At 49.8% G+C, this 27203-nt stretch overlaps 1 protein-coding gene across 3 annotated transcripts in view; it reads left to right on the top strand.

Annotated features, from left to right (window-relative positions):
* The window catches only part of TMCO4 (transmembrane and coiled-coil domains 4), an 89184-nt gene that overhangs the window by 8868 nt on the left and 53113 nt on the right, over positions 1 to 27203 (top strand). Inside the window, exons 3-7 of one of the 3 annotated variants that reach the window (XM_045898550.3) lie at positions 2540 to 2687; positions 6950 to 7127; positions 10869 to 11043; positions 11668 to 11695; positions 25009 to 25141. In XM_045898550.3, coding sequence (XP_045754506.1) covers positions 6958 to 7127; positions 10869 to 11043; positions 11668 to 11695; positions 25009 to 25141 — 506 coding nt within the window. In that variant the 5' untranslated portion in view covers positions 2540 to 2687; positions 6950 to 6957. Of the gene's footprint in view, positions 1 to 2539; positions 2688 to 6122; positions 6143 to 6949; positions 7128 to 10868; positions 11044 to 11667; positions 11696 to 25008; positions 25142 to 27203 lie in introns of those variants that run through there. The other 2 variants (XM_045898551.3, XM_064589831.1) reach the window with 2 other exon arrangements.

Raw genomic sequence — 27203 nt, forward strand, 5'->3', positions numbered from 1 at the left:
CCGCTGGACCAGCTCTCTGCACACTACTTGGCCCCAGGGCGTGGAGTCACCACTGGCCCTGACCACTGGTCTTTTTCTCACTGCGGGAATCCAGCACTCCGTCTTAAAACCAGTTTAGCTTCTCAGACATACTTGAGAATCTCAGCTCCTCTTAGACAGACCCTGATCCCAAATCAGACCAAGCAAGGGGTAGAGTCCCCTGAGGACCAGTGTACACAGTTCAGATGATAGATTTTCCAGCCCACAGCTGCCAGCACACTTCCTCAGCTGGGAGAGTTTGGGGGCCCAGCCCATCCAAGGGGACAGTCCACAGGGTTGGAAACAGTCCTCCATCACGTCATCATGGGTAGCTGGGATTGCCTCAGCCTGTCATACTACCCTTTGTCCATTTTGTTGATTACAAGACCTGGTTGTTGGTCAGTGGAATGGGACTTAAGTGTGACCTCAGCCCCATGGGCTTGGTGGGCCACACGGGGCCAGGGCTGTTCGAGGTAAAGCACTCTTCTTCTGGGGATCGAGAGCAAAATTGGTTTTGATTAAAAAATTTTTTTCGTTGGGCGCCTGGGTGGCTCAGTTGGTTAAGCGACTGCCTTCGGCTCAGGTCATGATCCTGGAGTCCCGGGATCGAGTCCTGCATCGGGCTCCCTGCTCAGCAGGGAGTCTGCTTCTCCCTCTCCCACTCCCCGTTTGTGTTCCCTCTCTCGCTGTGTCTTTCTCTGTCAAATAAATAAATAAAATCTAAAAAATAAAAAAATAAAAAATAAATAAAAATAAAAAATTTTTTTCGTTATAAAAGCACCAATGCGCTCAGGATGGAAAATGTTAAAAACACAGAAAACTGGGGCACCTGGGTGGCTCAGTCAGTTAAGCGTCTGCCTTCGGCTCAGGTCATGATCCCAGGGTCCCAGGGTCGAGCCCCGCATCGGGCTCCCTGCTCTGCGGGAAGCCTGCTTCTCCCTCTCCCTCTGCCCTGCCCCTGCCTCCCCACCTCCAACCTCGCTCTGCTTGCTCTCTCTCGTGCTCTCTATCAAATAAATAAAATCTTTTAAAAAATACAGAAAAATAGGAAGAACAAAACCCAATTACTTCTAGTCCCACAGCCCCGCCACCGAGAGACAATGATCATTGACTTTTGGCTAGATTTCCTTGTGATCTTTTTGTTCGGTGAAACGTTTTTTTAAAAAACCTACCTGGAATCATATTGTATATCCAGTGGTAGGCTGTTAACCATCTCTCTGGAAAATAAAATCCGTCATGGGTAGCATCTGCCACTTTCTGTGGTGTCACTGCTCCCACTATGGCCCATCTCAGGCTGCCAGAGTCGTGCAGAATCAGTTCTCCCCAGCCAGAATGAGCCTGTGTTGGCACCAATGTTATAATTTAAAATCATGACCTTTTTTTTCTAATCTTAAAATCAATATATACTCATTACCACAAATTTTTAAAACATAAACAATAAAGAAAAACAGTCAACGGTCCAGAATCCAAGACCCTCCTACTTAGAGATAAGAGACACTCTGCTGGCCTCCACATACACTAGGGAGCTTTCTTCAGAGTTCAGAAGCAACACATATTTATGGCAGAAAATTGGGAAAATCCAGAAAAGTCTCTGGTATCTCGCCTTTCATAGAGAATTTGGGAGAATATCCTTCCAGCCGTTTTGTCTTCTCTGCATCTTTCTAACATGAATGGACTCATAGCTTGAATCTCGTAGTTTGTAGGCGTGGTGTTGGCACATTCTCACGCCCCAGGGGAAGGGGCTATCCAGGAGAAGGACCTTATCCCTGATAACTCCTTTAAAAAGGATTAAAGAGGCAGAAAATAATGTTCTGGTTCTTTGGCATGGAAAATGGCCATTAGGATGAAACTCAGATTATTTGAAGTTTTGGGGGACCCTGGGTAATTCCAGATACTTGGCCCCTGCCCCATCTCCCTTCCTCATCTGATGCTCGATTTAAGTGTAAGAACAGGAGTGCCTTTGGGGAGAGAATTAGCAGGAAAATCTAGCTCTTGCTTAAGCCTAAAAGCTAGTTCATTCATTCATTCCTGTAACAGACATCTTTTTTTTTTTTTAATTAATTTATTTTTTTAAAGATTTTATTTATTTATTTGACAGAGAGAGACACAGCGAGAGAGGGAACACAAGCAGGGGGAGTGGGAGAGGGAGAAGCAGGCTTCCCGCCAAGCAGGGAGCCCGATGTGGGGCTCAGTCCCAGGACCCTGGGATCATGACCTGAGCCGAAGGCAGACGCTTAACGACTGAGCCACCCAGGCGCCCCATCTTTTTTTTTTTATTAAAGATTTTTTTCATTTATTCATTTGAGAGAGAGAGGGCGAGTGAGCTAGAGCACAGGCAAGGGGGAGGGGCAGAGGGAGAAGGAGAAGCAGACTCCCCACTGAGTGGGGAGCCCGATGTGGGGCTCGATCCCAGGACCCTGAGATCATGCTGGGGCCAAGGCCCAGAGGTAGTAGGTAGAAGTGGTAGCGAGGCTCCCCTGAGCCCCAGGCTAACCCGATCCCTCTGTCTCTCCTCCTCCAGATCCCACACCCTATGGACCCACAGGCTGGTTTTTCTGGTTTGTTTCCCCTAGGGCAATTGGCATATTTCTCCAAGAACCTTCAAGAAGCTGAACAGCCTGTTTTCAGACTTAGAGAGGGGAGGCCAACAACTGTTTCCTGAAATTTGGGTAAGTGTTATTTAAGGTTTCTTTTCCTTCACAACCTCACCATTATTTAAGATTGTCTTATTTTAAATGTTATGAGTTTGCATATTGTCTATCTCCTTCGTGGGAACATACCTCCACGATGGAGGGGTGCTGTCTGCCTTTGTCTCTGCTGTGCCTGCAGTGTGTGGGGTGACACCTGGCACCTATAGGCGCATATATGTATTTATTAAATGCACTAGTTCATTTGGGGTGAGGTGGACATTTATTTTTCATTTACTTAGAACTTAAGAAAAGGTCTTTAAAATTCTGTAGAGACATCCTGCTGCTTTTTTCAAAGCTTTGTGTCTTAAAATAATTACAGTCTCACAGGCAGTTGCAAAATAAGTACCGAGAGGTCCCACAAACCCTTACTCCGCATTCCCGTGGCCGCTGCCTTTACAATGAAGTCTGACTCCTGAGCTGGAAGAACGTGGTCCGGCATGGTGTGGCCCCCAGCAGCTTCCCCACCTGCTCATTTCTTCCCTCGCACCCCTCCATGCCCACCTACTGTCCAAGACCTGGCTACACTGAGCATCTTTTTGGTTCTTCAAAAGCATCTTCTCTCTTCTACCTCTGGGTCTTCATACATGCCATCCCCTGTGCCCAGAACGTGCTCTTCCTACCACCCCACCCCTATCTGATGCCACCTTCTCTTGGAAGCCACTTCTGGGCTGCAGGCCCCTGTTTGTATCCCTCCATCTGTGCACCCCACCCCCACCCCATCCCAGTGTTTGTCCTGCTGGTTTGTCATCGTCTGTTTGCTTGTCTGTCTCTACCATGGCGCAGTTTCTTCTGCGGAATACCCTCTCCCATCCACCTGCTGGGCTGTCCCCTTGTTTCCTGCAGACACCTTTCAACCATATACTGTTGTCACCCCCTCCTACCCCATCACTTCGTAGCCCCTCACCCTAATTGTTCTTCCCAGATGATGGCTTCCTGACCCAGTTGTTTAGGGCGTGGATCCTACAGTCAGACCTGAGTGTGAATCTTGGTTCCACCACTAACTACATGATCTTGGGCAAGTTACTTAGATTATTATCATGTATTGCTGTATTCTTTTTTTAAAGATTTTATTTATTTATTGGGGCACCTGGGTGCCTCAGTCATTAAGCGTCTGCCTTCAGTTCAGGTCATGATCCCGGGGTCCTGGGATCGAGCCCCCCATCAGGCTCCCTGCTCGGCGGGGAGCCTGCTTCTCCCTCTCCCACTCCCCCTGCTTGTGTTCTCTCTCTTGCTGTCTCTCTTTCTGTCAAATATATAAATAAAACTAAAAAAAAAAAAGATTGTATTTAGATTGTATTTATTTATTTATTTTAGAGAAAGAGAGCGAGTGAGCTGAGGCAGGGGCAGCAGGAGAGGGAACCTCAAGTAGACTCTGCGCTAAGCACATAGCCCAATGTGGAGCTCAGTCTCACGACCCTGAGATCTTGACCTGAGCCAAAACCAAGAGTCGGACGCTTCACCGACTGAGTCACCCAGGTGCCCCCTGTCTCCCACCAGAATGCAAGCAGGGAAAAGCACTTAGCCTCTCTGAGTTTGTTTCTCAGCTATAGGAGGGGTGAATCATAATGGCTCACGTCATACTTAACCTTACATGATACTTGTGAGAATTAATTGCTTGGAAAGTGCTTTGTAAACTGTTACATGCTGTACAGATGTTGGTTTGTTGCCTTTAACTACTTCAGGGTTATTTTGCAAAGCTAATGAAATATTCGCTGTGCGCAGACTTTTATTCATTTTTTTAAATATTCATTGTTTATTTAATTTTTTTTTCTTTAAAGATTTTATTTATTTATTTATTAGAGAGCGAGCGAGAGAGAAACAGCATGAGAGGGGAGAGGGTCAGAGGGAGAAGCAGGCTCCCCACCTAGCTGGGAGCCTGATGCGGGACTCGATCCCAGGACTCTGGGATCTTGATCTGAGCCGATGGCAGTCACTTAACCAACTGAGCCACCCAGGCGCCCATGCACAGACTTTTAAATAAGTCCTCTGTAGAAGTAATATTTCAAGGACAAAAATTTTTATTGCTCAGCTGGATGAGAATGAATTTAGGGACCAAAGCCAGTGTGGAGTGTGGATATTAGACTCGAAATCTCTTGATCAAGGACAAAAATTTTTATTGCTCAGCTGGATGAGAATGAATTTAGGGACCAAAGCCAATGCAGAGTGTGGGTATTAGACTCGAAATCTCTTGATAATATGATGAGTGTTTAAGCAGAAGTGGTGGCCAAGAGCTCTGGCTTTGGGCTCCAGCCTGCCATTTACTGGCTGTGTGATTCAGGCCCAGTTACTTCTCCTCTGTTTGCAGACTGGACATGATGGTAGTGCCTGGCTCATAGAGTCAGCTGAGACTGGGCGCGTTAACACTGCAGCCCCAGGGCCTGGCCCCCAGCGACAGGCACATAATGTTAGCTCTTGCCATTATGTGGGCACCTCTGCTATGTGCCAGGCACTGTGCTGAGCATTTCATTGATTTGTTTGTTGGTTTTTTAAAAAGATTTATTTATTTATTTGAGAGAGAGTGTGCATGCATGTCAGCGAGCACGAGTGGGGGGAGTCAGATGCTTAACCGACTGAGCCACCCAGGCCCCATGTTTGTTGATTGTTTAATGCATTTATTTCTTTAACAAACATTTATGTGGCATGAGTCCAATGCCAGGCTTTGTTCTAAGTGCTTTACAAATACTAACCCACATAGCTATGTCACTTGCTGCCAATCCAGGTCCTCCAGGCAGATACTGTTATAGTCCCATTGTCAGATGAAGAAGTGTAAGTGCAGAGAGGTTGAGTTGCCCAGGGCTCCATAGGTGCTTGGATTCATGCCCAGGTCTGTCTGGTCCTGAGCCTGCATTCATATCCATAATGCCATGTGGTCAAGGAAGGTTCCCTTCCTAGTACTCACTCCTAGGACCCTTCCTGCCCCTTGGATGTCTGACTTGGCTTGGTCTGTCCCCTCCCCTGCTTTCCCTGCTTCCCCTTCTGCCCCTTGGAAAGAAGGAAAGAATAAAGGGAGGGGAAAAAGGAGAGCTCCCCCATCCCTTCCTTCTCTCCTTCCTTCCCTTCATTGAAGTGTAACATATATAGAGTACACAAATCTTTTTTTTTTTTTTTAAGTGGGAAACAAAGCAGTTTATTGAGTGATAGCAAAGTGATAGTACAAAGCTCCCAAGGAGGGAGGGGATCCAAGAGGATTGCCCTAGAGTACACAAATCTTAAGTCTTAAGCCTTAAGCTTGATGAATTTTTAAATATATTTATACCCATGTAATCACACTGGGTGATACAGATACAGAACATTTCCATCATCCAGAAGCCTCACTGTGCCCCTTCTGAGCCAGTACTTACTGCCTTCCATGGGCAACCTCTCTTCCATCTTCTTTCACCCTAGATTGGTTCGACCTGTTCTTCAAGTTCATATGAACACAGTTCCACAGATAAGTATGTCTGCTTATCATTGTGCCTGTGGGGTTCGCTCCTGTTGTTGTGGTTAGCCAGACTTCATCCTTTTTCACTGCTTTGTAACATTCCATGGTCTGAATATGGTGCAGTTTTTCCATTCCACTGTGGACAAACATGTGACTTGCTTCTGGTTTGGGACTATTGTGAATGAAGCTGTGAATGGAGCGTTCATGTACATGCCCTCTGGTGGACATAAGTCCTCGTTTCTCAGGAGTAGAATTACTGGGGCACAGAAAAGACATACATTTAGCTTTAGTGGAAAATGTCAAACCATTTTCCAAAAGACTGTACCACAAATAACTCCCACCAGCAGCATGTGGAAGTTCTGTGTCCCTTTCCTCATCAACACTTAGTATTGTCAGACTTTTAATTTTAGCCATTCTGACGAGTAAGTAGCAGTGTCTCTTTGGAGCTTTAATTTATTTCTCTGATGACTACAATGTTGAACTTCATGTGCTTATTGGCCATTGGGTATCTTTTATGAAGTACCTGTTCAGGTGTTTTGCCCATTTTTAAACTTGCCTTATTTCTTTTTCTTCATGACTTATAGGGGTTGTTTATATACTAGGGTACAAATCCTTTGTTGATACACATTGAAATATCTGCCCTAGTCCATGGTGTGTGTTTTCACTCTCTTGAAGATGATGAATAGCAGCTCTTAATTTGAATGAAGGTTCATTTATCAGCCTTTTCTTTCATGATTGGTAGTCATTGTGTCCCATTTAAGTAACTTTTACCTTCCCCCTGGTTGCATTTTTCAGAGATTTTTTTTTTTTTATCCTGCAGGGCTGGAAATGGCCACACGGGACAGAGCGAGCCAGAGGCTGCCTCTGGTGGCCGAGCCGGCCGTGGAGGGGGGTCCGCATCTGCCCACGGGCCGCGAGCTGGCCGAGGCCAGCCGCTTTGCCTATGCTGCCCTCTGCGGCATCTCCCTGTCCCAGCTCTTTCCAGAACCTGAGCAAAGGTGAGTGCTCTTGTATCACAGAGGAAATGTCATGATTCTTCAAGGAGACCATTATTAACAGCCAGGCCACCTACTGGGTGCTACCGGCAAAGGGGAGAAAGTCATTGTCCTTACCTTTAAAGAGTTCACAATCTGGGGGATAAGACATACCTCATTCAGTACTTACTCATTTACCTACACCAAGCATTTTCTGAGCACCTACTGTGTGCCAGGTATGATTTAGAGTACATGGAAGGTATACATGAATGAGATGAATACAGACACTCCCTGCCCTCAAATAGAACACAGTCTAATGGGAGAAAAGATACTTATTCATGCATGCAACATGCATTTATTGAGCACCTACTCTATACTAGGTGTACTGCTGGGAGAAAAACAAGGCCTGGCTCCTGCCCTCTAGGGGCTTATAATCTGGGGTAGAGCACCCGAATAACTGACTACCATTACTAGAAGACAGGGTAAGTGCCTGGATAGGTTTAAACCAGGTGTCACAGGAACAAAAGATGGACAGGTTGAATGACACCAGGAGGAGGGCCGCACAGGTGAGACAGACTTTCCTCGGGGAGAACAGAGTTGACTCAGGGACAGATTAGATGCTGTGGATGTTGCAGAGAGAGGAACTCACTATGGCCCCAAAGCTCCAGGTGGTGGGCGGAGCTAGAAGGACAGAAATACCATTACTGTGGCAGGAAACAACAGATGGGAGCAGGAAAAGACAGGAAGATTTTGGGTCTGCAGTATTTTCAAGACTTACCCCAAAAACGTCCCCCATGAGTAAACTTGCCCACGCCTTAGGTCTTACCTGGGTTTTTATTTGTTTTGTTTGTCTTTTCATCTCTCCCACCGGATTGAATACTTGAGCGTATTCGTCTCCTTGGGCGTCACCTCCAGGAAGCCTTCCCAGAGCCTCCCCAAGCCCCAGACCAGGGTGTTTCTCCAGCCATATGTTCGGCGACCCAGCCCTGCAGCCACCATGCTGCCCTGCAGCTCTTCCCACACCCACCACCCCTCCGGTTTGGGCTCCTGGAGGGCGGGAGCTGCCTTGTTCACCTGTGAGCCCCTAGAGTCTCTGGTACAGCTCGGTGTACCCCACAAACCGGTACATGGTGGGGGAAGACCTTTGTGTACTTTGTTTCCATAAACAAATGTTCATGAGCCTGCACTGTGTGCCAGGCCTGTGCTGAGCACCTCCTGGGAGGGCACATAGAGAAGCGAGTCATTGTCTTGTGTGCCCCCCGCCCCGCAAACACACACACATCTGGGTACCACTGTAAGTCCACGTGCTCCTGCCCGGCCAGAAGCCCGGAAGCATTTACCCTGGGGTGTTTCCTTCCTGAAAGTTTCCCTTTCAGAAGGCCAGTTCATTCCACGTGGTTGATCTCTGTGTTCTTAGGCCCAAAACACATTTGAAAAACAATTTTGACCATGTTACAACTCAGATAGGCCATTGCTTTCAGTAATCTTTAGAAGGCACCCTGTGGACGTTTTTGTTCCACACAGGACATGAAAGCAAGCCTTTTTTACTGTATTTCGTATCTGAGCCGTAAACGTCGCAGATGCCATTCCCTACAATTAACTCTGTTTATTAAATGTGGAGAAATTATGGGGGGGAGCAGGGACGGCACATGTGTTCTGTGAAGGGCCAGGTGCCTTAGGCTCACAGGCCATGTAGCTTTTGTAGTAGTCAGAGGATGGGTGTGGCTGTGTTCCAATAAAACTTTATTGGAACAAAAGCAGGCTGCAGGCCCACTCTGGCCCACATGGGTACTTTGCCAGCCCCTGGCGAGTAGGAGGAGCTTTGGACTCAGGATGAGAAACCCTGGATTTCGGGTGAGGTTTTGCCCCTTCCCAGTGCTGAGACCCTTGATTTAACGTCTGCAGCCAGGTGCTCCATCAGCAAGTGGGGGCCAGGACGCAAGGGAATGTTTGGTGCACCTGCTTAGCGCCCGGCGCTTGGTGAGCGCCCAGGCAGGTAATCACTGAGGAGGAGCAGTGTCTGTTGTGGTTAAGCAAGACCTCTGGTGTCGTGGAGATAGATGAACCCTAGACCTGTCACTTCAGCTCTCTGGGGCTGCCTTTCCTTATCTCTAGACTGGGGGTAAAAATAACACCTCCCTCTCTGGTGGGGGTGTGGTGAGAAGTAAATGAGTCGGTGTGAATAAAGCACTTATCTGGCCCAGAGGCTGACAGATCATTGCTCTGTGATTGTCATTTGTTATCATTGTTGCTGCTGATTTTCACCCATTTTGGCTAAACCAGCAAGCACATTAGAAGCAATTTCCAAAGCCCTGCAGTCTAGAACACTGTTATGTAATCTGTTGCTGTATTGCCAGTTTATGTACGTATTCATTAATTCATTCGTTCATTTATTTTTTTTTAAGATTTTATTTATTTATTTGACAGAGTGAGCGAGAGAGAGCGAGAGAGAGCGAGAGAGAGCACAAGTAGGGGGAGCTGAAGAGGGAGAGGGAGAAGCAGACTCCCCACTGAGCAGGGAGCCCGATTCCTCAACTAACTGAGCCATCTGGGCACCCCTCATTTCTTCATTGAAAGAAACGCATATGTAGCGCTTTATATGGGCCAGATTTTGTTCTAAGTACAAGGACAAATGTTAACATAATCCTTTCAGCGACCCTATGAAATGGGTTTCTTCATTATCGCCACCATTTTATAGATGAAGAAACTGAGGCTCAGAGAGGTTGAGTAACTTGTCCAAGATCACACAGGTAGTAGCAGTGCTGGGACTGGAACCAGAGTCTGTGCTCTTGACCCCTCCTCTCTTATGATGAGGTGCTTTTCTACATCCAAGATTTTTTTCCTGGACACAGGGCCAGGCCATGCCCTCGTTGACCTGTAAGTAATGTTTAGCTCACGAAGTCATTCCCTGCCTCCGTACGTACCCACATAACCGCCCCGGGGTTATCCTGGTAGATTGCCACGGGGCAAATGATAATAACTGTACTAGCAGTAGCTAACATTTATTGGGGGTTATCAGGTGCCAGGCCCTATTACAATGTCACTTAATCTTTCTATCTAGTCTCTGAGGCATATCCTGTTATCGTCCGCATTTTATAGCAGAGGAAAACCAAGCTAAGAGAGGTGAAGTACGGGCATGAAAACAGTCACCGAGGGAGCCAGGACTCCCCACCGGGCCCTGGACGTCAGAGCCCGACTCTGAAACCTCTTCTCCACTGCCTTCCCTTGGTCACCTTAGGAATAAAAGTCGGGAGGCCAGCCGACATTCCTTGGGCATCTCCTACAGGCTCTGCTCTGGGGGCTTCATGTGCACTGTCCCGTTGAATCCTCAGACAGCCTAATGAGGTTGGTCTCTTAAATGCATTTGCAGATAGGGAAACTGAGGCACGGGGAGGTCAGTTTACTTGGCAGTGTGCTGCGTTGCTCAGATGTCCCTTTGGCAACGGCCTCCTCCCGCTGCAGAGAGGGCTGCCTCAGCTGAGCAGAGCCACCCTGCCCACGCTTCCGCCCCCCTCCCCCGGCGTGTGCATCCCGTGCCTGTGTCCACCCTGCCGTGAGCTTCTCACCCGACATGGTGTCTTGCACCTCTGGTTCCTCAGCCCCTTAGGTGTCTGGCTGTCCATCTTCTTCCATGGGCCACCATCACCATGGTTTCCGTACGTGCTGGCTGTTCCCACCCGTGACTGTGTCTGACCTACACTTCCCAGCGGCCTTGTGAGACCTGTTCTGGAAGCCTTGGGGATCTAAGGCACGTCTGTCTTTCAGCTCCTTCTGCACAGAGTTTGTGGCGGGCCTCGTGAAGTGGCTGGAGTTGCCCGAAGCCGTCTTGCCAACCATGACTGCTTTTGCCAACGGCCTGGGAGGCGAAGGCGCAGACGTGTTTGCTCCGATTTTATTGAAGGACCCCATCTTGAAGGACGACCCATTGGTGATCATTCAGGTACACCCACCACCCAGGGGGCGGCTTCTGGGGAAAGGAGAACAAAGTCAGTCTGAAAATCGCTTCTAGTGGGGTGGTATAGTTGAAAGATCAAATATTTTGGGGCACCTGGGTGGCTCAGTCAGTTGAGCGTCCGGCTCTTGGTTTTGGCTCAGGTCCTGATCTCAGGGTCCTGGGATCGGGCCTCACGTCGGGCTCCACACTCAGTGCAGAGTCTGCTTGTCCTTCTCCCTCCCCCTCTGCTCCTCCACCCCCACTCACTCATGTTCTCTCTCTCTCAAATAAATAAAATTTTTAAATAAATAAATAAATATATCATTATAATATCACAGGATGATGATCATAGCTAATAGTAAATTATCATATTGAATATTTACCATTGATTTAATGTAATACTTACATGGTGCTTATTATGTACCCTATAAATACTAACTCATTTAATTCTCAAAGCAACTTTTTGAGGGTAAGTAGGTAGTATGATCCTCCCCTTGTTATAAATGAGGAAACTGAGCCACAGAGAGGTTAAGTGACTTGTTCGGAGTGATGCAGGTGACAAGTGGCTCGGCCAGGAGCAGGCTAATTACCTATCAACATATTGCTAATTCCTGTTATTTTTTTCCCCAGGACCTTCTGAGCTTCTCACTCAAGGATGGTGAGTTGATTTTTCTAAGTTCTATAAATTTTTTTTTTTAAGTTCTGTAAATTTGGGGTGCTCATCTTGACACTTGGCCAATAAAGCCAGTGATGGGTGTTACCACCTGTGGGACCATCCCCCATGGTCTTTTTAGTGCAGGGAAAGAAAGGGAACCCTGTGTAGTCAGGGAGCCAGTGAGCCCCTCGTTCGTGCCAAACACCATTGGGGCTCCGTAGCCATTATTTCAACTCTCCTCACAGGGTCCGGTGGTTTTACCTGCTAAGTAGCTCTTGAATCTGGTCCCTTCCCTAGCTGCACCCACCGCCCTGGTCTGAGCCACCATCGCCCACTCCTGGATGACGGCAGGGGTGTCCTCACTGTTCTTCCTGCCCCCACTCTGGCCAGCAGTTTGGTCTCCGCACGGCAACTCAGTAATCTTTCCAGAGGCACATGGGACGATGCTGGCTCCCGGCTCCGTCCCCACGTGACTCCCCCTGCCCTCAGGAGGGTGGCCCGTGTGGGCTGGCCCCAGCCCCAGCCCTACCTCATCTCTCAGCACACCCCTTCCCGCTCTCCACGCCGGCCTCCCTCCCCGAGTGCCTGTGCTTCCATGCACTTCGCAGGTGCCCTTCCCCTGCCCACAGAGCGTCCTGCTCCTCTTGCCCTCCTCCCTCTGCTCAGGCAGCACTCCCTGGGGAAGCCTCTGGCCTCTGCCTGGGATGCTCATCCCAGCACCATGAGGCCATGGCTGTGGTTGAACAGTTACCGGATTCTTTGCGGGCTTCCCCTCACACCGTAGCTCCAGGCAGGCAGCGCCACATCTGGTTTCCTTCACCGTGTGTTTCTAGTCCCTAACCCAGCACCTGGAACATAGTACATACTCAGTAGATATCTGATGAACGAATTAATGAGATAGATCTTATTGCCCTGTTTTGTGGATGAGGAAGTCGGCTCAGAGAGGTTAAGCAATTTACCCAAGGCTGCACAGTAAGTGGCAGTGTGGGATTCCACCTACTTTCTTTCCTGTGGCTGTCGTAACAAATTACCGTACGCGGGGAAGCTCGAAGCCACAGAAATGTATTCCCTCACAGCTTGGGAGGCCCAGATTCAGGAAGCAAGGTGTCAGCGGGATCTCGCTCCCTCAAGGCTGTAGGGGAGAATCCCTCTTGCCTCTCTCTGGGCATTCCTCAGCCTGCAGCCGCATCTCTCTAGTCTCTGCCTTCATCGTCCCGTGGCCTGCTCCTCCCTTTCCTCTCCTCCCTGTACCTCCTGTAAGGACCTTGTACAGGGCGGCCTCATCCAGAGCCCTTTAATTTAATTATATCTGCAAAGACCCTCTTTCCAAATAAGGTCACCTTCCCAGCTTCCAGGACGTGGCTGTATCGTTCTGGGGAGTCACCATGCAACGCACTGCAGCGCCCAGGGTGTCCCACATCAGACCGCTACAGGGCTCCCTCACGAGCACCTCCCTGCCCCCCGTAGCTCCGCATCCGTTTGTCCCCACCCCTCTCTGCCTGGGCCCCCCTGTCATTGTGTGTGTGGCTTCTTCTATTCCCTGTGCTGGCGAGAGGTTTTGGCACAAAGACCCCCGATGTTTATTCTGATGGCAGGGAGGAGAGGCACAGAACTGCAAGTGAAATCCCAACAGCCTCCAAACCATCGCATGGGAAAAAGGTTATACCTTTATGAAAAATTACGTAGGGAAAGTTGCACCAGCCCCTTGGAACCCCGGATTTTGGGGAGTGGAGGGGCGGGAGGAGGAGGAAGAACAGGATTAGGAGAACAGGAAGAGCAGGTGCATGAACATAGGCAGGAAAGAGCCCACAGGGGAAGGTCCCTGGGGCAGCAGCCCAGGGGGCTGGGCTTTGGGCCCGTTGGCGGCCTCGGGCAGGTGAGCTGGGGAAGGGAGCAGGATGCATTTCACCTGGGCAGACTCTAGGAGGCGTCCCCATCAGCCCAGTGTGAGGAAACGCAACTTCAACGAGGGAGCAGAAATCTGGGGGTGAAGAGCTGACCCAGGAGTCGTTCTGATGGAAGAGACGGCAGGATCCCTGACAGACCAGATAGAGGGAATGCAGGAGAGGAGCAGGAGTGATGTCTCAGCTCTGGAAGTCTGGTTGCCTGATGCCAGTTGCCAGGGTGTTGGGATCCACCTGATACTTGTCTTGAGTGACCCTTTCATGCAAAGTGGGTGGTTCAGGGACCCTAAGAGAGAAGGGCACTGGGACTTCCTCCAGCCCTACACAAGAGGTCATAGGGACTGTCTTCCCATGCATGCCTGTTCATAAAGCTGTGTTCAGCATGGTCAACGTCCATGAGGGTGGCAGGGTGCACAGGTCACTGCACCTTAGGGCTTCTGATTATGAGACTAACACATTGTCATTTTTATTTTTTAAAAAGAAAGAACCTTAAGTCCTTGCTCTTCACAGTATGGTCCCGTAGACCAGCAGCATCAACATCCAGGAGCTTTGTTAGAAAGCCAGACTTCCGGGCCCCACCCACACCTCCTAAATCAGAATCTGCTCATTGACCAGACCCCCCAGGCGCTTCCTTGATAGTCTGAGAAGTGCGGCTCTCAGGCTCAAAACCCAATGTATATTTTTGGCCCTGTTCTACCCAAACAAAGTATTTTCACTTCCTATCTCAGAGCTGAATGGGACCTCAGGGATGATCTGCTGAGCCCCTGCGCTCAGGTAGGCATGGCGTTAAGTAATTACTCCCATTTGCTGTTGAGGCTTGCCCCAGGAAGTGGCAGAGATGGTCTGAGAACATTGCCCAATCATAGCACTTTTTTTTTTTTTTTAACAGAAGTAAGGGAGGAATAATCCTATCTGATGCTCCTGGACACTCATAGAGTCAGGGGTTGAGTTTGCACAGAGGTTTGAGACTCCAGTAGCTAGAGAGTACAGACACGCTCACGTTATAATCCTGTAACAACAAAGCCATGTGTTACTGAGCGCTCACTGTGGGCCTGGCCCGCGGCAGAGGGGCCGCACAGGCATGGAGCCCACTCAGCCCCCTGCGGGCGGTTGGGGCTATAGATCCGAGACGCGTGGTCCCAGGGGCATCTTGGATGAGCCTCTCATTTTTCCAGGTGGAGAGGGGAAGGGGCTTTCCCTGAGACACACAGCGCTAGAAGCAGACTGGGAGTCAGAACCTGGTCTCTGGCCTCCGAGGCCAGCACTTTGTCCCGTTGCCTTATCACCGGGTAGGAGGGGCAGGTGTCCCAGTGAGCCTGCCTCTGCCTCAGTTTCTCCCTTTCCTTACCTGGAGAGCCATGTTCATCTTACCCCCTGCCCCCCACCCACAAACCACAAACCACAAATCCTCCTGAGCCCTCTTGAGCAACTAGGACACGACCTAGCCCTCTCTGCTGTGGGGGACCTCAGCCTGGTTCTCGCAGAACAATTGGAGTGGGTTTAAAACAGCATGTCTCATGTCACCACGTGGTACTTTGTGCCCTCCCAGGGGCATTCTCTGAGCAGCACTGAAACCATTATTATCTGATAGCCTCCCCAGATCCCTGCGGCTTTAGCCGCGCAGGGACCCCACAGGGGCAGGTGCTAGGGCTCCAGAAGGCCTATAGAGGTCAGGGGTGGGTGGATCCTCAAACCATCTAGACCACCCTCTCAGCGCATAGATGGGAAAATGAGGCCCAGAGGTGGGCCTGGTTTGCCAGTGATTGTGGTGTCCAACTCTTTAACCATATTCATGAAGAACCAGGGACCAAGAAGTGGGGGCATTTGGGGAGTCAGCCTGCCCGGGTGTTAAAATTCAGGCTCCACTTTGGCAAGTTACTGAATGGTTCTGTGCCTCGGTTTCTCACGTAGCAAATGGGAATAACAGTAGTCTTTACCTTAGAGGGCAGTGGTGAGGATTAAATGAGATACACCATGCAGAGTGCTCCTAACAGAGCACATGTGTGGTGATGGTTAGAGGTAAAGTGGCAAAGCCCTGTGAATCAGAAAACCTGGATACTCATCCTGTCTCTGACACTCTCTCGTTGTGTGACCTTGGTCAAGTCACTTAACCTCTCTGAACTGCAGCATCAAATCCAAATAAGGGGCAAGAGACAGATACTCCTTAAAAACAAAAAACTAACAAAAAACCTGTCTAGGACCCAGCATTCATCCATGTCACGTGGGGCCGGTTTATTTGTAGCCGATCATCTTTGTAAGTTATTCTAGTTGCCCTCCTAGGTCCTGTGAATTGCTGCATGGTATATAATCCTCAGGTCAACTGCAAAGGAAGGTAATATTACCCCCATGGACAGGGGAGGAGGTCTGGCTCAGGAGGTTAAATAAGTAGCCCAGGGTTCCCTTTAAAAGTAAGTTTCAAAATTCCATGTAAGGCAAAGTGAATGTTACTGTGAGCTCTGCACTGCTGTCCAGGCAACTTCACCCGAATCACAGGGTTCGCCCTCTCACCCTCTGGACTCTGAATCCAAAGATAACAACTCCAAGCCACGGAACTGAAGGAGGTGCATGCCACATGGGACAGCTGTCTTACCGCAAACTTGACTCCACTTTGTGCTCTGGTCTTTATTACTGAATTGCAAACCCTACCTCCCTGATGAATGAGAAAAGTTTGAGATATTGGTGTTCTGACATGCTGAAATGGCACACACTGGGTTTTCTGTCAGCATCCCTGAGACTCATGCGACCTGTTATCAGTATCAAAACTGACTGGTTCATCAGTCAGCCAGAACCAAGCACCCACTGTGTGCACCAGATCCTGTGTGAAGCCCTGGGAGTAATTCTCATCATAGCTGATGCCCCTCGGGGGCCCACTATGTGCCGGCCCTGAGCCAAATGCTTTATACTCATTCATTTAAACCCCACAGCGACCCTAGTACACAGATGCCATTACTGTTTCCATTTTATGAAAGAAGAAACCGTAGCACAGAGAGGGAAATGACGTGCCCAAGGTCACACAGCTACAAAGTGGTGGGGCCAGGATGCAAACACAGGCAGTGTGGTTCCAGAATCTTCTCTTAACTACTGCTATGCTTCCCACGTGCATAGAAAGTGATAAAAGACCTCCTCCTTATAGCTGACTTTAAGGAGATTTGACAAGGTCAGAACAAAGAGTGGGGGCCCCAGGTGGCAGGAGCAGAGGAGCAAGAAGGCCAAGCTGAAGGAGGGTCCCAGAAGTGGCCCCTCTACTCCCATGACCCCTGGTCCTGAAGGAACCTTGTCACCACCTTCATGCCCTTATTGTCCCCCTAAAATACAAGCCAGTGGGAGAAAAGGCAGGAGTCATGCCTGAAACAATCTACGTTCAATTCCTGCCATGTTGGGGGGGGGGGTCCATCCTCAGAGTCCCATTGCCCCAGCTGTGTTCTGCCTTGCAAAGTGAAGACACTAAGCAGACATAAAAGCTTAAACCCAGTGCCGAGTGGTGGCCAGGGTGGGGTGGGGTTGGAGTAAGGCGTAGATTCTTCATATGCAGAAAAGCTCACTTAGAGTGAAAAATGGGGATAGATTTTTTAAATTTTCTAAAAGTTGGTCAATTGGGGACGGTGGTAGAGCAGGCTGGGTGACAGTTGTGTGAATACAGCCTGAGAAGTGTGTCCTCAGACCGTAGGGGGAGAAGTAAAAAAGAGTCCCTGGCCTTCCTGACACTAGCAGGGTGGTACCAGCAGCCCGGGTTTCTTAGCCAGGGTCTTAGCCTAAGGATCAAGGAGGTGTCAGAATCTACTATGAAAAGAGCAACATTAGCCACCCCTTACTGAACAGGTACGGCATCCCAGGTGTTGGCCAGGCGCTCATGGGCGTCCTCCTATTTCATCTCAACAAAAGCCAGATTAAGAAAATATTCTTCTGCCCATTTTACAGACAAAGAAACTGAGATTCAGAGAGGTCAAGATACTTGCCTGAAAACAAACTGAGGGTTGCTGGAGTGGGGGGTGGGGTGGGAGGGATGGGGTGACTGGGTGATAGATATTGGGGAGGGTATGTGCTCTGGTAAGCGCTGTGAATTGTGCAAGACTGATGAATCTCAGATCTGTATCTCTGAAACAAATAATGCAATATATGTTAAGAAAAAAAAAAAGAAGAAGAAGGTAGCGGGAGGGGAAGAATGAAGCGGGGGAAATCGGAGGGGTAGACGAACCATGAGAGACGATGGACTCTGAGAAACAAACAGGGTTCTAGAGGGGCGGGGGTTGGAGGAGGGGTTAGCCTGGTGGTGGGTATTGAGGGGGGCACATTCTGCATGGAGCACTGGGTGTTATGCACAAACAATGGATCATGGAACACTTCATCTAAAACTAATGATGTAATGTATGGGAATTAACATAAGAATTAAAAAAATAAGTAAATAAATGTATGCCATTCCCAAAAAAAAAAAAAAGATTCTTGCCTGAAGCTATTCAGCTAGGTAGCTGAGAATTCAAACCCAGTCTGTGTGACAACAAAGATGAAGGTGAAGCTTCTGCCCCTGGGCTCCCTTTCTTTGGCCTAGGGGGTGGCCCCCAAGGGAAGGGAGTGACCATGAACTCTTCCCAAAGGTCTGGGATCCTGCTGCTCTGCAGGAAGTACAAGGTCAACTCTGGGCCCACCATGTGGCTCTACACTTGGAGATGGGGCCATACTGAGAACAGAGTCTGGTTCAGTGCCTTGCAATGAAGATTATACCACCCCCTCCCAGGGGGATGCATTTGAAAATGTGGGGAGAGTGGGGTTGTTCTCACAACACCTGAGGTGCAACTGGTGTTTAGTGCCAAGCTCCAGGGGTGCCGCTCATCCTTCGATGCATAGGACAGCCCTGGACAGTGAAGGACAGGATGCAATAGCAGATGCTGGTGGAGGGAAGAGCCCAGAAGTGTTGGTTCTGGCCCCTGCCCTGTCATGAACATAGCGGGTGACTTCGGACACACCCCCTTGCTCTTCCTAAGCCAGAGGGACCAGTTGGGCACCAGGGGCTTCTGCAGTATGGGGTTGTATGTCTGGGGTGGGCACCTGGGCTGTCCGGTAGTTATGTGGGGCTGGTGCACTCCTGCCCCCTGGTGGCAGAGCTGAGATCCCTAGGTTCCCCCCGCCCCATCACCACCACCCCCACCAAGATTTTCCAAAGAACAGGGTGACCTGTCTTGTGGACCATAAGCTAGGGCTGTGCCTGGAATTGTGTGTGCACACCACATACCCCTGAACACAGAAAATAGGATTCGCTGCTGACCACGTGGGATTGTTCTGGAACCCTCAAACTCACTCAAGAGTCAATCTGCTTTTAAGAGACAGCCACACTGGACTGGACAGAGATGTTGACATCAGATAATCCTGGCTTGTTATCCGAGCTCCCCCACTCTCTCAGCTGAGTGACTTAGAAAGTTTCTCTGCACCTGTTCTTCCCTCTTAAGCAAAGCCAAGCATTGTCATACCAAGCTCCTAAGACCGTTGGGAGGTTGAGCAATCAGTCGCATGGGCTAACTCCTCTGGTGATGCCTGGCACTTAGTAGGAGCGCCACGGATCACGGTTTTCCTTCCTGCAGAGACAGCACAGGGCATCTCGATCACTCCCCTGCCTCCGGGCGTGAGGGTGCCCAGACCTTCTCAGACCTGGAAGCACTAACCTGCTTGCCCACTGTTGTGTTTCTCAGAGTGGGGACCACCTGCTTCAGAATCACATAGGGAGCTTGTGAAAAGTACAGATTCCGAGCCCCACGCCAGGCCTGAGTGCGGGGCCGGGGAATCTGAATTTTCACGAGCTTCCCTGTGACCTCCCATTGTGGGTCTCAACCCTACATCGCATCATCTGGATTCACGTGCTCAGTGACTTGCAGACTCTGGTCTCCTGAGGTCGATGAAAGATAGGGCAGAGGCTGCTTTGGAGCTATTTCAAGTCCAAGTGACCTTGGACTTTTGAAGTTTCCTCCCGGGGGGTGGGATAGGGAACAGACACCCAGAGGCTGACCCTTAGATCTCTGAGCTGGAAGGGACCTCGGGAGACCAGTTTCTCTGGCCTTGGTCCTTCGGGTGGGTTTCCAGAAATGCCGGCCCAGGCTCTGGACTGGGATCTGAGCAGTCCTCAGGAGTAGCAGGGGCGACCTTGTGTGCCCACTGCCCACTGCTGGGCAGGCTGGGGAAGATCAAGGCCTGACCCAGATTCAAGGGGACGCCAGGCGGGAGGAGCGGAAGCCAAAAGCAATATGTGAGTTTTGTTGCCTCAGCCACGGTTCCCATGTCCTGGGCAGGGCCAAGGGCACAGCCTCTGCAGTCGGACCATCCGCTTCACCACCCACCAGATGGGTGGCCCAGGGCAAGTGACCCAGCCGTCTCTGTCTCTGTGTCCTTTCTGGATTGAATGAGCTATGACAGCAGCTGCCTGCTGCGGTGGCTGTGAGGATTCAGGGAACCGGTACATGCGGAGGGCACCACCACGTCTAGTTTCGAGGAGGCAGGGCGTAAATGAAGCTTCCAGTATTGATATGAGTATTAATCATAGGGTGTTTCTGCTGGAAGGAGATACAAATCTTATCCAGCATAATTATTCTCCCCTATTTTGGACCACTCCCAACAGAGATCCGTTCATTCATTCATTCCTACAAATAGTCTATTCTTTACTCTTACAAAGATAATTACACATCCGCTTTGTTTTGGGCACACACCTGGATGCTAGGACTGTACAGTGAATTTGGAGCTTCTGTTCCAGAGGGGGAAACATCATAAACAAGTCGGCCAATGTAAAAATCAATTTTTAAAAGGTGATAAGAAAATACCTCCTGATAAGGGAGTAGAAAGCAGTGGAGTCAGGGAGGACTTCTCAGAGGCGGTGACATTTGAGGAAGAAACTGAGTGATGAACAGATCCAAGAGAGGGTGTTTGAGGCGTTGTCAAGACTTTGACATTTAAAAGTAACTCGTCACTGTAAGAGATGACCTTACCCAGAGGAGGAGAGAGGCCTTACCCAGCAAACCCAGTGTCTCCCTTGTCCCTGGGGATGCAGGGCTCAGAGGGTACTGGAAAGAGAGAATAAGTCTAAGCTGGCGGTGGGAGGAGAAATGGGTGGGCATATCAGAGAACCTGGCAGACAAGGGAGAGTTTCAGTTAGTTACTGAGCCAACACATCTTACTAATTGCTGGGCATCATCCTGGGCACTGGGAGACAACAAGGAACAAAGCAGAAGTTTCTGCCGTCATGGGTCTGACAGTCTGGTGGGGAGAGCCAGACAGTCAAGCTCTTCACAGATACAACAGTGGTAGGAACCACGAATGGGACGGCGTGACCAGCAGTGGGCTGCTGTACTTCAGAGGCTGATGGCTTCTGTAAGGAGATAAAATTTGTGACCTGACTGATGAGAAGGGACCAGCCAGGCAGAGCTCTGGGGGAGGAGCCTTCTAGTTAGAACAGCAAGTGCAAGGCCCTGGGGTGGGAAAGAGCTTGGCTTCTTGGTGGGCCAGGTACTGGTGCGTGAAACAGGGATCAGGGGAAAGTGAAGGGGGAGAGGGTGGTGGGAAGGGGCCAGGTAATGTCCAGCCTTGTGGACCACGGGAAGAAATGTGGATTTTATTCTGAGTGCATTGGGAGAGTTTTTAGTTGGGCAGAGAGCACAATTAGCCATATGACTTTGCCCCTCTGACTCTGGGCGACACATAGAGTGCTGGCATGCGTGAAAGATGAGAACCAGGGTGATGGCCGGTAGTTGAAGAGGGAAGGTGGTCACAGTGGCCGTGGCAGGCAATGGGTGTGGAGTGCCGGGATCTGACTCAGGATACATTTTGAAGGTGCAACTGACAGCATTAGCTGGTGGATTGGATGTTGGAGTAGGGCAACCAGAAAAACCAGGAACGATGCCCAGGCTCTTGACCCGAGCTCCGCAACAGGATAGTCAGCCCCTTGAGTGAGTTGGCCAACCTGGCAAGTTGGCAGTAGAGCCAGGACCAGAAAACCCCAGTGTCGGGGTCGCCTCAGACTCATGCCCCTCCCCAACCACCTACCATCTGCCTCATATAGGACCTCAGCTCCAAGTCCAGCAGCCTGGCCACCAGTGACCCTTACACATTCCAGAACCCCGTGCCTGAGTATACATTGGAAGCTGACCACCTATGTACCTGGCAACCTTTATTCCAGAAGCTGAATCACAGGAGCTTTAACCAGCAGAGTATGAATTCACAGCTAATTATAATTGCCACCGATTAATCACCATGGCCAAGGCTGGCTGGCTTTCCACAGCTCAACTATCACCTGGATGCAATAGTCTGTGAGAGCGGGGAGCTCCTTTATGAAGCTTTAACTGACCTAGTAATCCCGAGATAAGACGTGTCTACTCCCCAGCATGCAGACAGTTGCAGTCAAGGACAGGGGGGCAAACACTGCCAGTTCGCAGCTCGCTGAGTGCTCTATGCCAGGAAGGAACTGGTTTATCCTGCAGAAGCTGAAACTTCAAACTTCAGGGCTTTGGAGGGCCGTGCATGGTGAAGGCTAGCTGCTGCTCTTTTAGTATAATATAATTGCCCACATCGCGGGTGCCCAGCGGAGGAGTCTAATGCCGTAACGTTCATTAGGGGCCTCTCGTGGACCGGGAGTCCTCTCCTCAAACCTTTGTGAGGTGACTCTCACCATTTCCACTTTCCACCCAAGCAAGGATGAGCTGTTTGCCCAGGGTTTGACACACAAACAGGATCCCTCCCCAAGTCCGTCAATTTATTCATTGAACATTTGGATGACTGGAGGCTGTGGTGGAGGTTTGGGGGCTTGAGGTGCTGACGTGCTGCACCCCAAGGGGCCTCACTGCCCCGCTATGCCCACCATGTGGCGGAACACGCAGGTTCTCTACAGAGAACAGAGACCCCCAGACCGGTCCCAGTCAGAGCGGCCACCCTCCCAGTGGGGGCTGGGAAGCCGGGACAGGGATGCAGTGATTTTTTTTCCCCCCCAGTGGAGATTTTTTAGATAAACTAACAGTCTCGGGGACTTTGGGTGTGCGGGGTGAAGGAGGAGGATGGGCGAATCCCCCGTCTCCAGCTTGGGCGGCTGAGTGATGTCATGTTCGGAGGTAGGGCACCCTCACGTCCCTCGTGCCTCACTAGCCAGGTAGTAGTAATGCATTCGTACAAGCTTCTGGGCTTGGACAGACCACCTTTGGTTAAATTTTGATTGATTAATTTTTCCAGTTATAAAATTAACCCAAGTTCATTAGGGATAATTTTGAAAAGACCAAAAAAAAAAAATCCTATTTGACCTCTCTCTCTCCCTTTTTCCTCAGCAGTGGGCTTTTTTTTCCTTAGCTGGGACCCTATTCTCAAGTAAATCTATCTATTTTAAAAATTCTGTTTCGGGCGCCTGGGTGGCTCAGTCGTTAAGCGTCTGCCTTCGGCTCAGGTCATGATCCCAGGGTCCTGGAATCGAGCCCCGCATGGGGCTCCCTGCTTGGCAGGAAGCCTGCTTCTCCCTCTCCCACTCCCCCTGCTTGTGTTCCTGCTCTCGCTCTCGCTCTCTCTCTGTCAAATAAAGAAATAAAATCTTTAAAAAATAAAAAAATAAAATAAAAATTTTGTTTCATTATATAAGCATCTTTTTCAGATTTACAAACTTTTCTTAAGAATCTTTTTTTTATGGGGGTGCCTGGGTGGCTCAGTCGTTAAGCGTCTGCCTTCGGCTCAGGTCATGATCCCGGGGGTCCTGGGATCGAGCCCCGCGTCGGGCTCCCTGCTCCACAGGAAGCCTGCTTCTCTCTCTCCCACTCCCCCTGCTTGTGTTCCCTCTCTCGCTGTGTCTCTCTCTCTGTCAAAAAAAAAAAAAAAAAAAAAATCTTAATTAAAAAAAAAAAATCTTTTTTTTATGGCTTATTCTCCACGGGGCGGATGTGCTGTAGTTTACATAACGGATCCCCTGATGTTAGAAATCTCCAGATTGGGCGCCTGGGTGGCTCAGTTGGTTAAGCGACTGCCTTCGGCTCAGGTCATGATCCTGGAGTCCCGGGATCGAGTCCCACATTGGGCTCCCTGCTCAGTGGGGGGTCTGCTTCTCCCTCTGACCCTCTTCCCTCTCGTGCTCTCTGTCTTTGATTCTCTCTCTCAAATAAATAAATAAAATCTTTTAAAAAAAAAAAGAAAAGAAATCTCCAGATTGCTATCACTTCTGCATTATAAAGGCAGTGGTAGGGTCTTTACTTACTATTTGCCACATTCAGGATTGTTTTCTTAAGATTAGCATTTCAGAAATAGAATTCCTGGGCCAGCGGGGATGCACATCTTTCCCCCCTCCTTTTTTTTATTGGGTAAAATACACATAACATAAAATGTAGTATTTTAGGCATTTTTAAGGATACAGTTCAGTAGCATTAAGCATATTCACTGTGTCTGCCACCACCACCGTCCATCTCCAGAGCTCTTTTTTTTTTTTAAGATTTATTTATTTTAGAGAAAGAGAGAGAGCATGAGCAGGGGGAGGGACAGAGGGGGGAGAGAGAGAGAGAGAGAGAGAGAGAAATCCTCAAGCTGACTCCCTGCTGAGTGTGGAGCCCGACATGGGGCTCAATCCCACAACCCCGAGATCATGACCTGAGCTGAAACCAAGAGTAGGCCACTCCACCGACTGGGAGCCCCCCAGAGGGCCTCCCCTTCACTGACTGAGCCCCCCAGGTGCCCCTGCAGAGCTCTTTTCATCTTGCAAAACTGAAACTCTGTCCCCCTAAATGCTAACGCCCTCCTTTCCCCCTCCCCGAGCCCTTGGTCACTGTTCTACTTTGTGTCTCTATGATTTTGGGAGTACACGCTGTTCTCAGGGTTTTTTTGTTTTTTGTTTGTTTGTTTGTTTGCTTTTAAAGATTTTATTTATTCCTTTGAGACACAGAGATACAGAGAGAGAGAGAGAGAGAGCATGAGCAGGGAAAGAGACAGAGGGAGAGGGAGAAACAGGCTCCCCGCTGAGCCAGGAGCCCGATGTGGGGCTTGATCCCAGGACCTTGGGATCATGACCTGAGCCAAAGGCAGACAGACGCTTAACCATATGAGCCACCCAGGCACCCCTGTTCTCAGGTTTTGATCCGTATTGTTAAATGGCCCTCCGGGCCGTTTATATCAATGCACACTCCCACCAGCGAGGTCCTCGAGCACCCACCTGTTTTCATCACCTCCTTAACAGCTTTGGGATTAAAAAAATTGATCTTTGCTAATTTGGTGAAAAATACCACCTTGCCTCTGGTCGGTGGTTTTCAGCGTTGCACCGTATCCCATCCAGGAGGCTGGCCTGTGGTTTAGCTGACCACCTCCGGTGGGGTTGTGCATGTAGGGCGTTTCCAGGCTTGGGGCTGTACCTGTTACACTGCCGTTAAGGTCTCTGTGCTTAAAACCTAAACTGATTCTCTGCCCTTGTTTCTCTCTTTCAAGGGCGCTATGATGCACGGGCCCGCGTCCTCATCTGCCACATGACCTCCCTCTTCGGAGTGCCTTTGGGGGAGCTGGATCTCCTTGAAGAGACGTTCCTTGAGAGCCTGAAGGAAACCAAAGAGGAGGAATCTGAGTAAGGGAGCCCCGTGACCCCAGCCCTGCCTGCCAGGAATTGAGGATTTCCACTTGAGTGCCCTGCAGATAACAGATGCTCCCCTCTTCCCTCCCCACCATTAAGAGCTGGTGCAGGAGGATGGAAGGAGCACTGGACCAAGAGTCCCAATGCAGCCCTGACTCGATGTGTGGCCTTAGCAAGTCACTTCCCCTCTCTGGTCCCCAGTCCTCAGTTGTACAAAGTGGGGATTCAATGGATTATGGCTGGGGGAGAGGGGCGTGAGTCTGTAACATCAATAGTCTGTGACCCTGGCACCCCGTTTCACCACCTCAGGCTCTTGGAATACCTTGTCCATGGGCCAGAGTGGCCTGGATCAAAATCCTATCTCTGACACCCATCTACTTGTTGACCTTGGACAGCGCCCCCCTTCCCTAAACCACAATATTCTTATCTGTAAAATGGGAATAAGGATAGCATCTTCCCAGGGTCACTGTGAAAACCTAACATGGTCATGTGGAGGGCTCGGCCCAGGGCTGGCCCATAGCAGGGGCGCAATAGATAGGAGTCCTTCCCTTCCGGTACCTTCCAGCTGCAGAGCGGCTTTGCTATCTATGCATGGTCAGGCGTGTATAGAGGGAAATTGTCCTGGTCGCTTGGCCAGAGCTCAGCTCTTGGCGGAACACGTTCCATGGGATCTGATACCACAGCAGTCAATCCCGGTCACAGTCTAACTGCGGGCTCTTTGCACCAGGCATGTCTCCCAGCGCCCTCTTTGTCCAGCACGATGGCTCTCTTGGAGTGGCCAGTTTGCGCCAGTCCCACGTAGCTTTGAAGCCAACTTCAGAGCTGGGGAGCTGCCCTCCTGCCTGGGGTTAGTAGGGCAAAGGAAGGGGCTGTTTCCTGGAGAAAGGAAGCAACTTGATCTGTTGAAATAACCTGAGAACAAACAGGCTTGTGTTAATTCCCAGAGCTGTGTCAGTAAAGAAACACCTGGATCCAGGCCCATGACCATAGTCACGAGCAGGGCCCAGAGCCTTGTCTTGTTGCACACGGACACGCACATGCATGTATGTATGCTTGGAAAATCTTAGCTGTTTGTTTGGAAATGTTATTATCAGAAGAAAAACATGTTACCGAGAGGATCTGTTTTGCCGATACTCATAATGCCAGATCAGAGATGATGCAGAACAGAAGTTCTAGGAAAGCCCAGCTCAGCGTGTGACATTGGGGAAGTTATTTAACCTCTCTGGGCTTCCATTTTCCTCATCTGCAAAATGGGACAATAATAGCACCCTCCTTATAGGGTCCTTGGGAGGGCTCAAATGAGTTCATATATGGGAAGTGCTTCGAGCAGGACTTGCACAGAGTAACTGGTTGAAAAATATCATTATTTGCTGTAGTACATCATCATCGTTCACATTCCTACACATGAGCCCTTTCCTCAGAAAAATACTCCACATGTGTAAGTTTTAAATTCTGCTTTAGGGACTCTGGAGACCTTTCAGATTCTTCCTGTGGTCTCTGGAAGGGTCTGATGCCCAGGGGAGGCCTAGAGACTATTGGGCCAGGAGACCTAGTTCTCAGTGTGATTCTGCTACTAAATGTCTGTGTGGCCCTGGGCATGTTGCTTTCCCTCTCCGGGCAACGGCACGTTTTTTTCACCTAGACAAGTAGAGGATCAAATTCTGTGCAGGTTCCTTTTAGCTCCACGGTTTGTGTTTCTGCAAGGTGAGCTTATCACTCGACACCCTGAGGCGATCCTTTGCAGCTCGGGTTCGGGGGATGATGTACATTTCTGTTCTTGGGTTCCCCCCACCCCGCAGAGCCCAGAGGCCACCCGAGCTTCCCCCACATGTTCGGTGACTTCACTTCCCTGTGCCTCAGCTCCTTCACCTCCAGCAGAGGGGTGATGGCTGTATCTCCATCGCAGGGCTATTAGGAGGATTAAATGAATGGATGCAGATCAGAAGCTTGGACCAGCACCTAGCACATAGTAGGTGCCCATAAATGTTAGTGCATGTCCTGCTGGCTTAACACTGACCACATCAGAATGACATGGTCAACACGTAGCTGTCCCTGA

Source organism: Mirounga angustirostris, unplaced genomic scaffold (genome assembly GCF_029215605.1).
Source record: "Mirounga angustirostris isolate CCGP_5_RB_7025 unplaced genomic scaffold, mMirAng1.0.hap1 SCAF_4, whole genome shotgun sequence".
NCBI lineage: Eukaryota > Metazoa > Chordata > Mammalia > Carnivora > Phocidae > Mirounga > Mirounga angustirostris.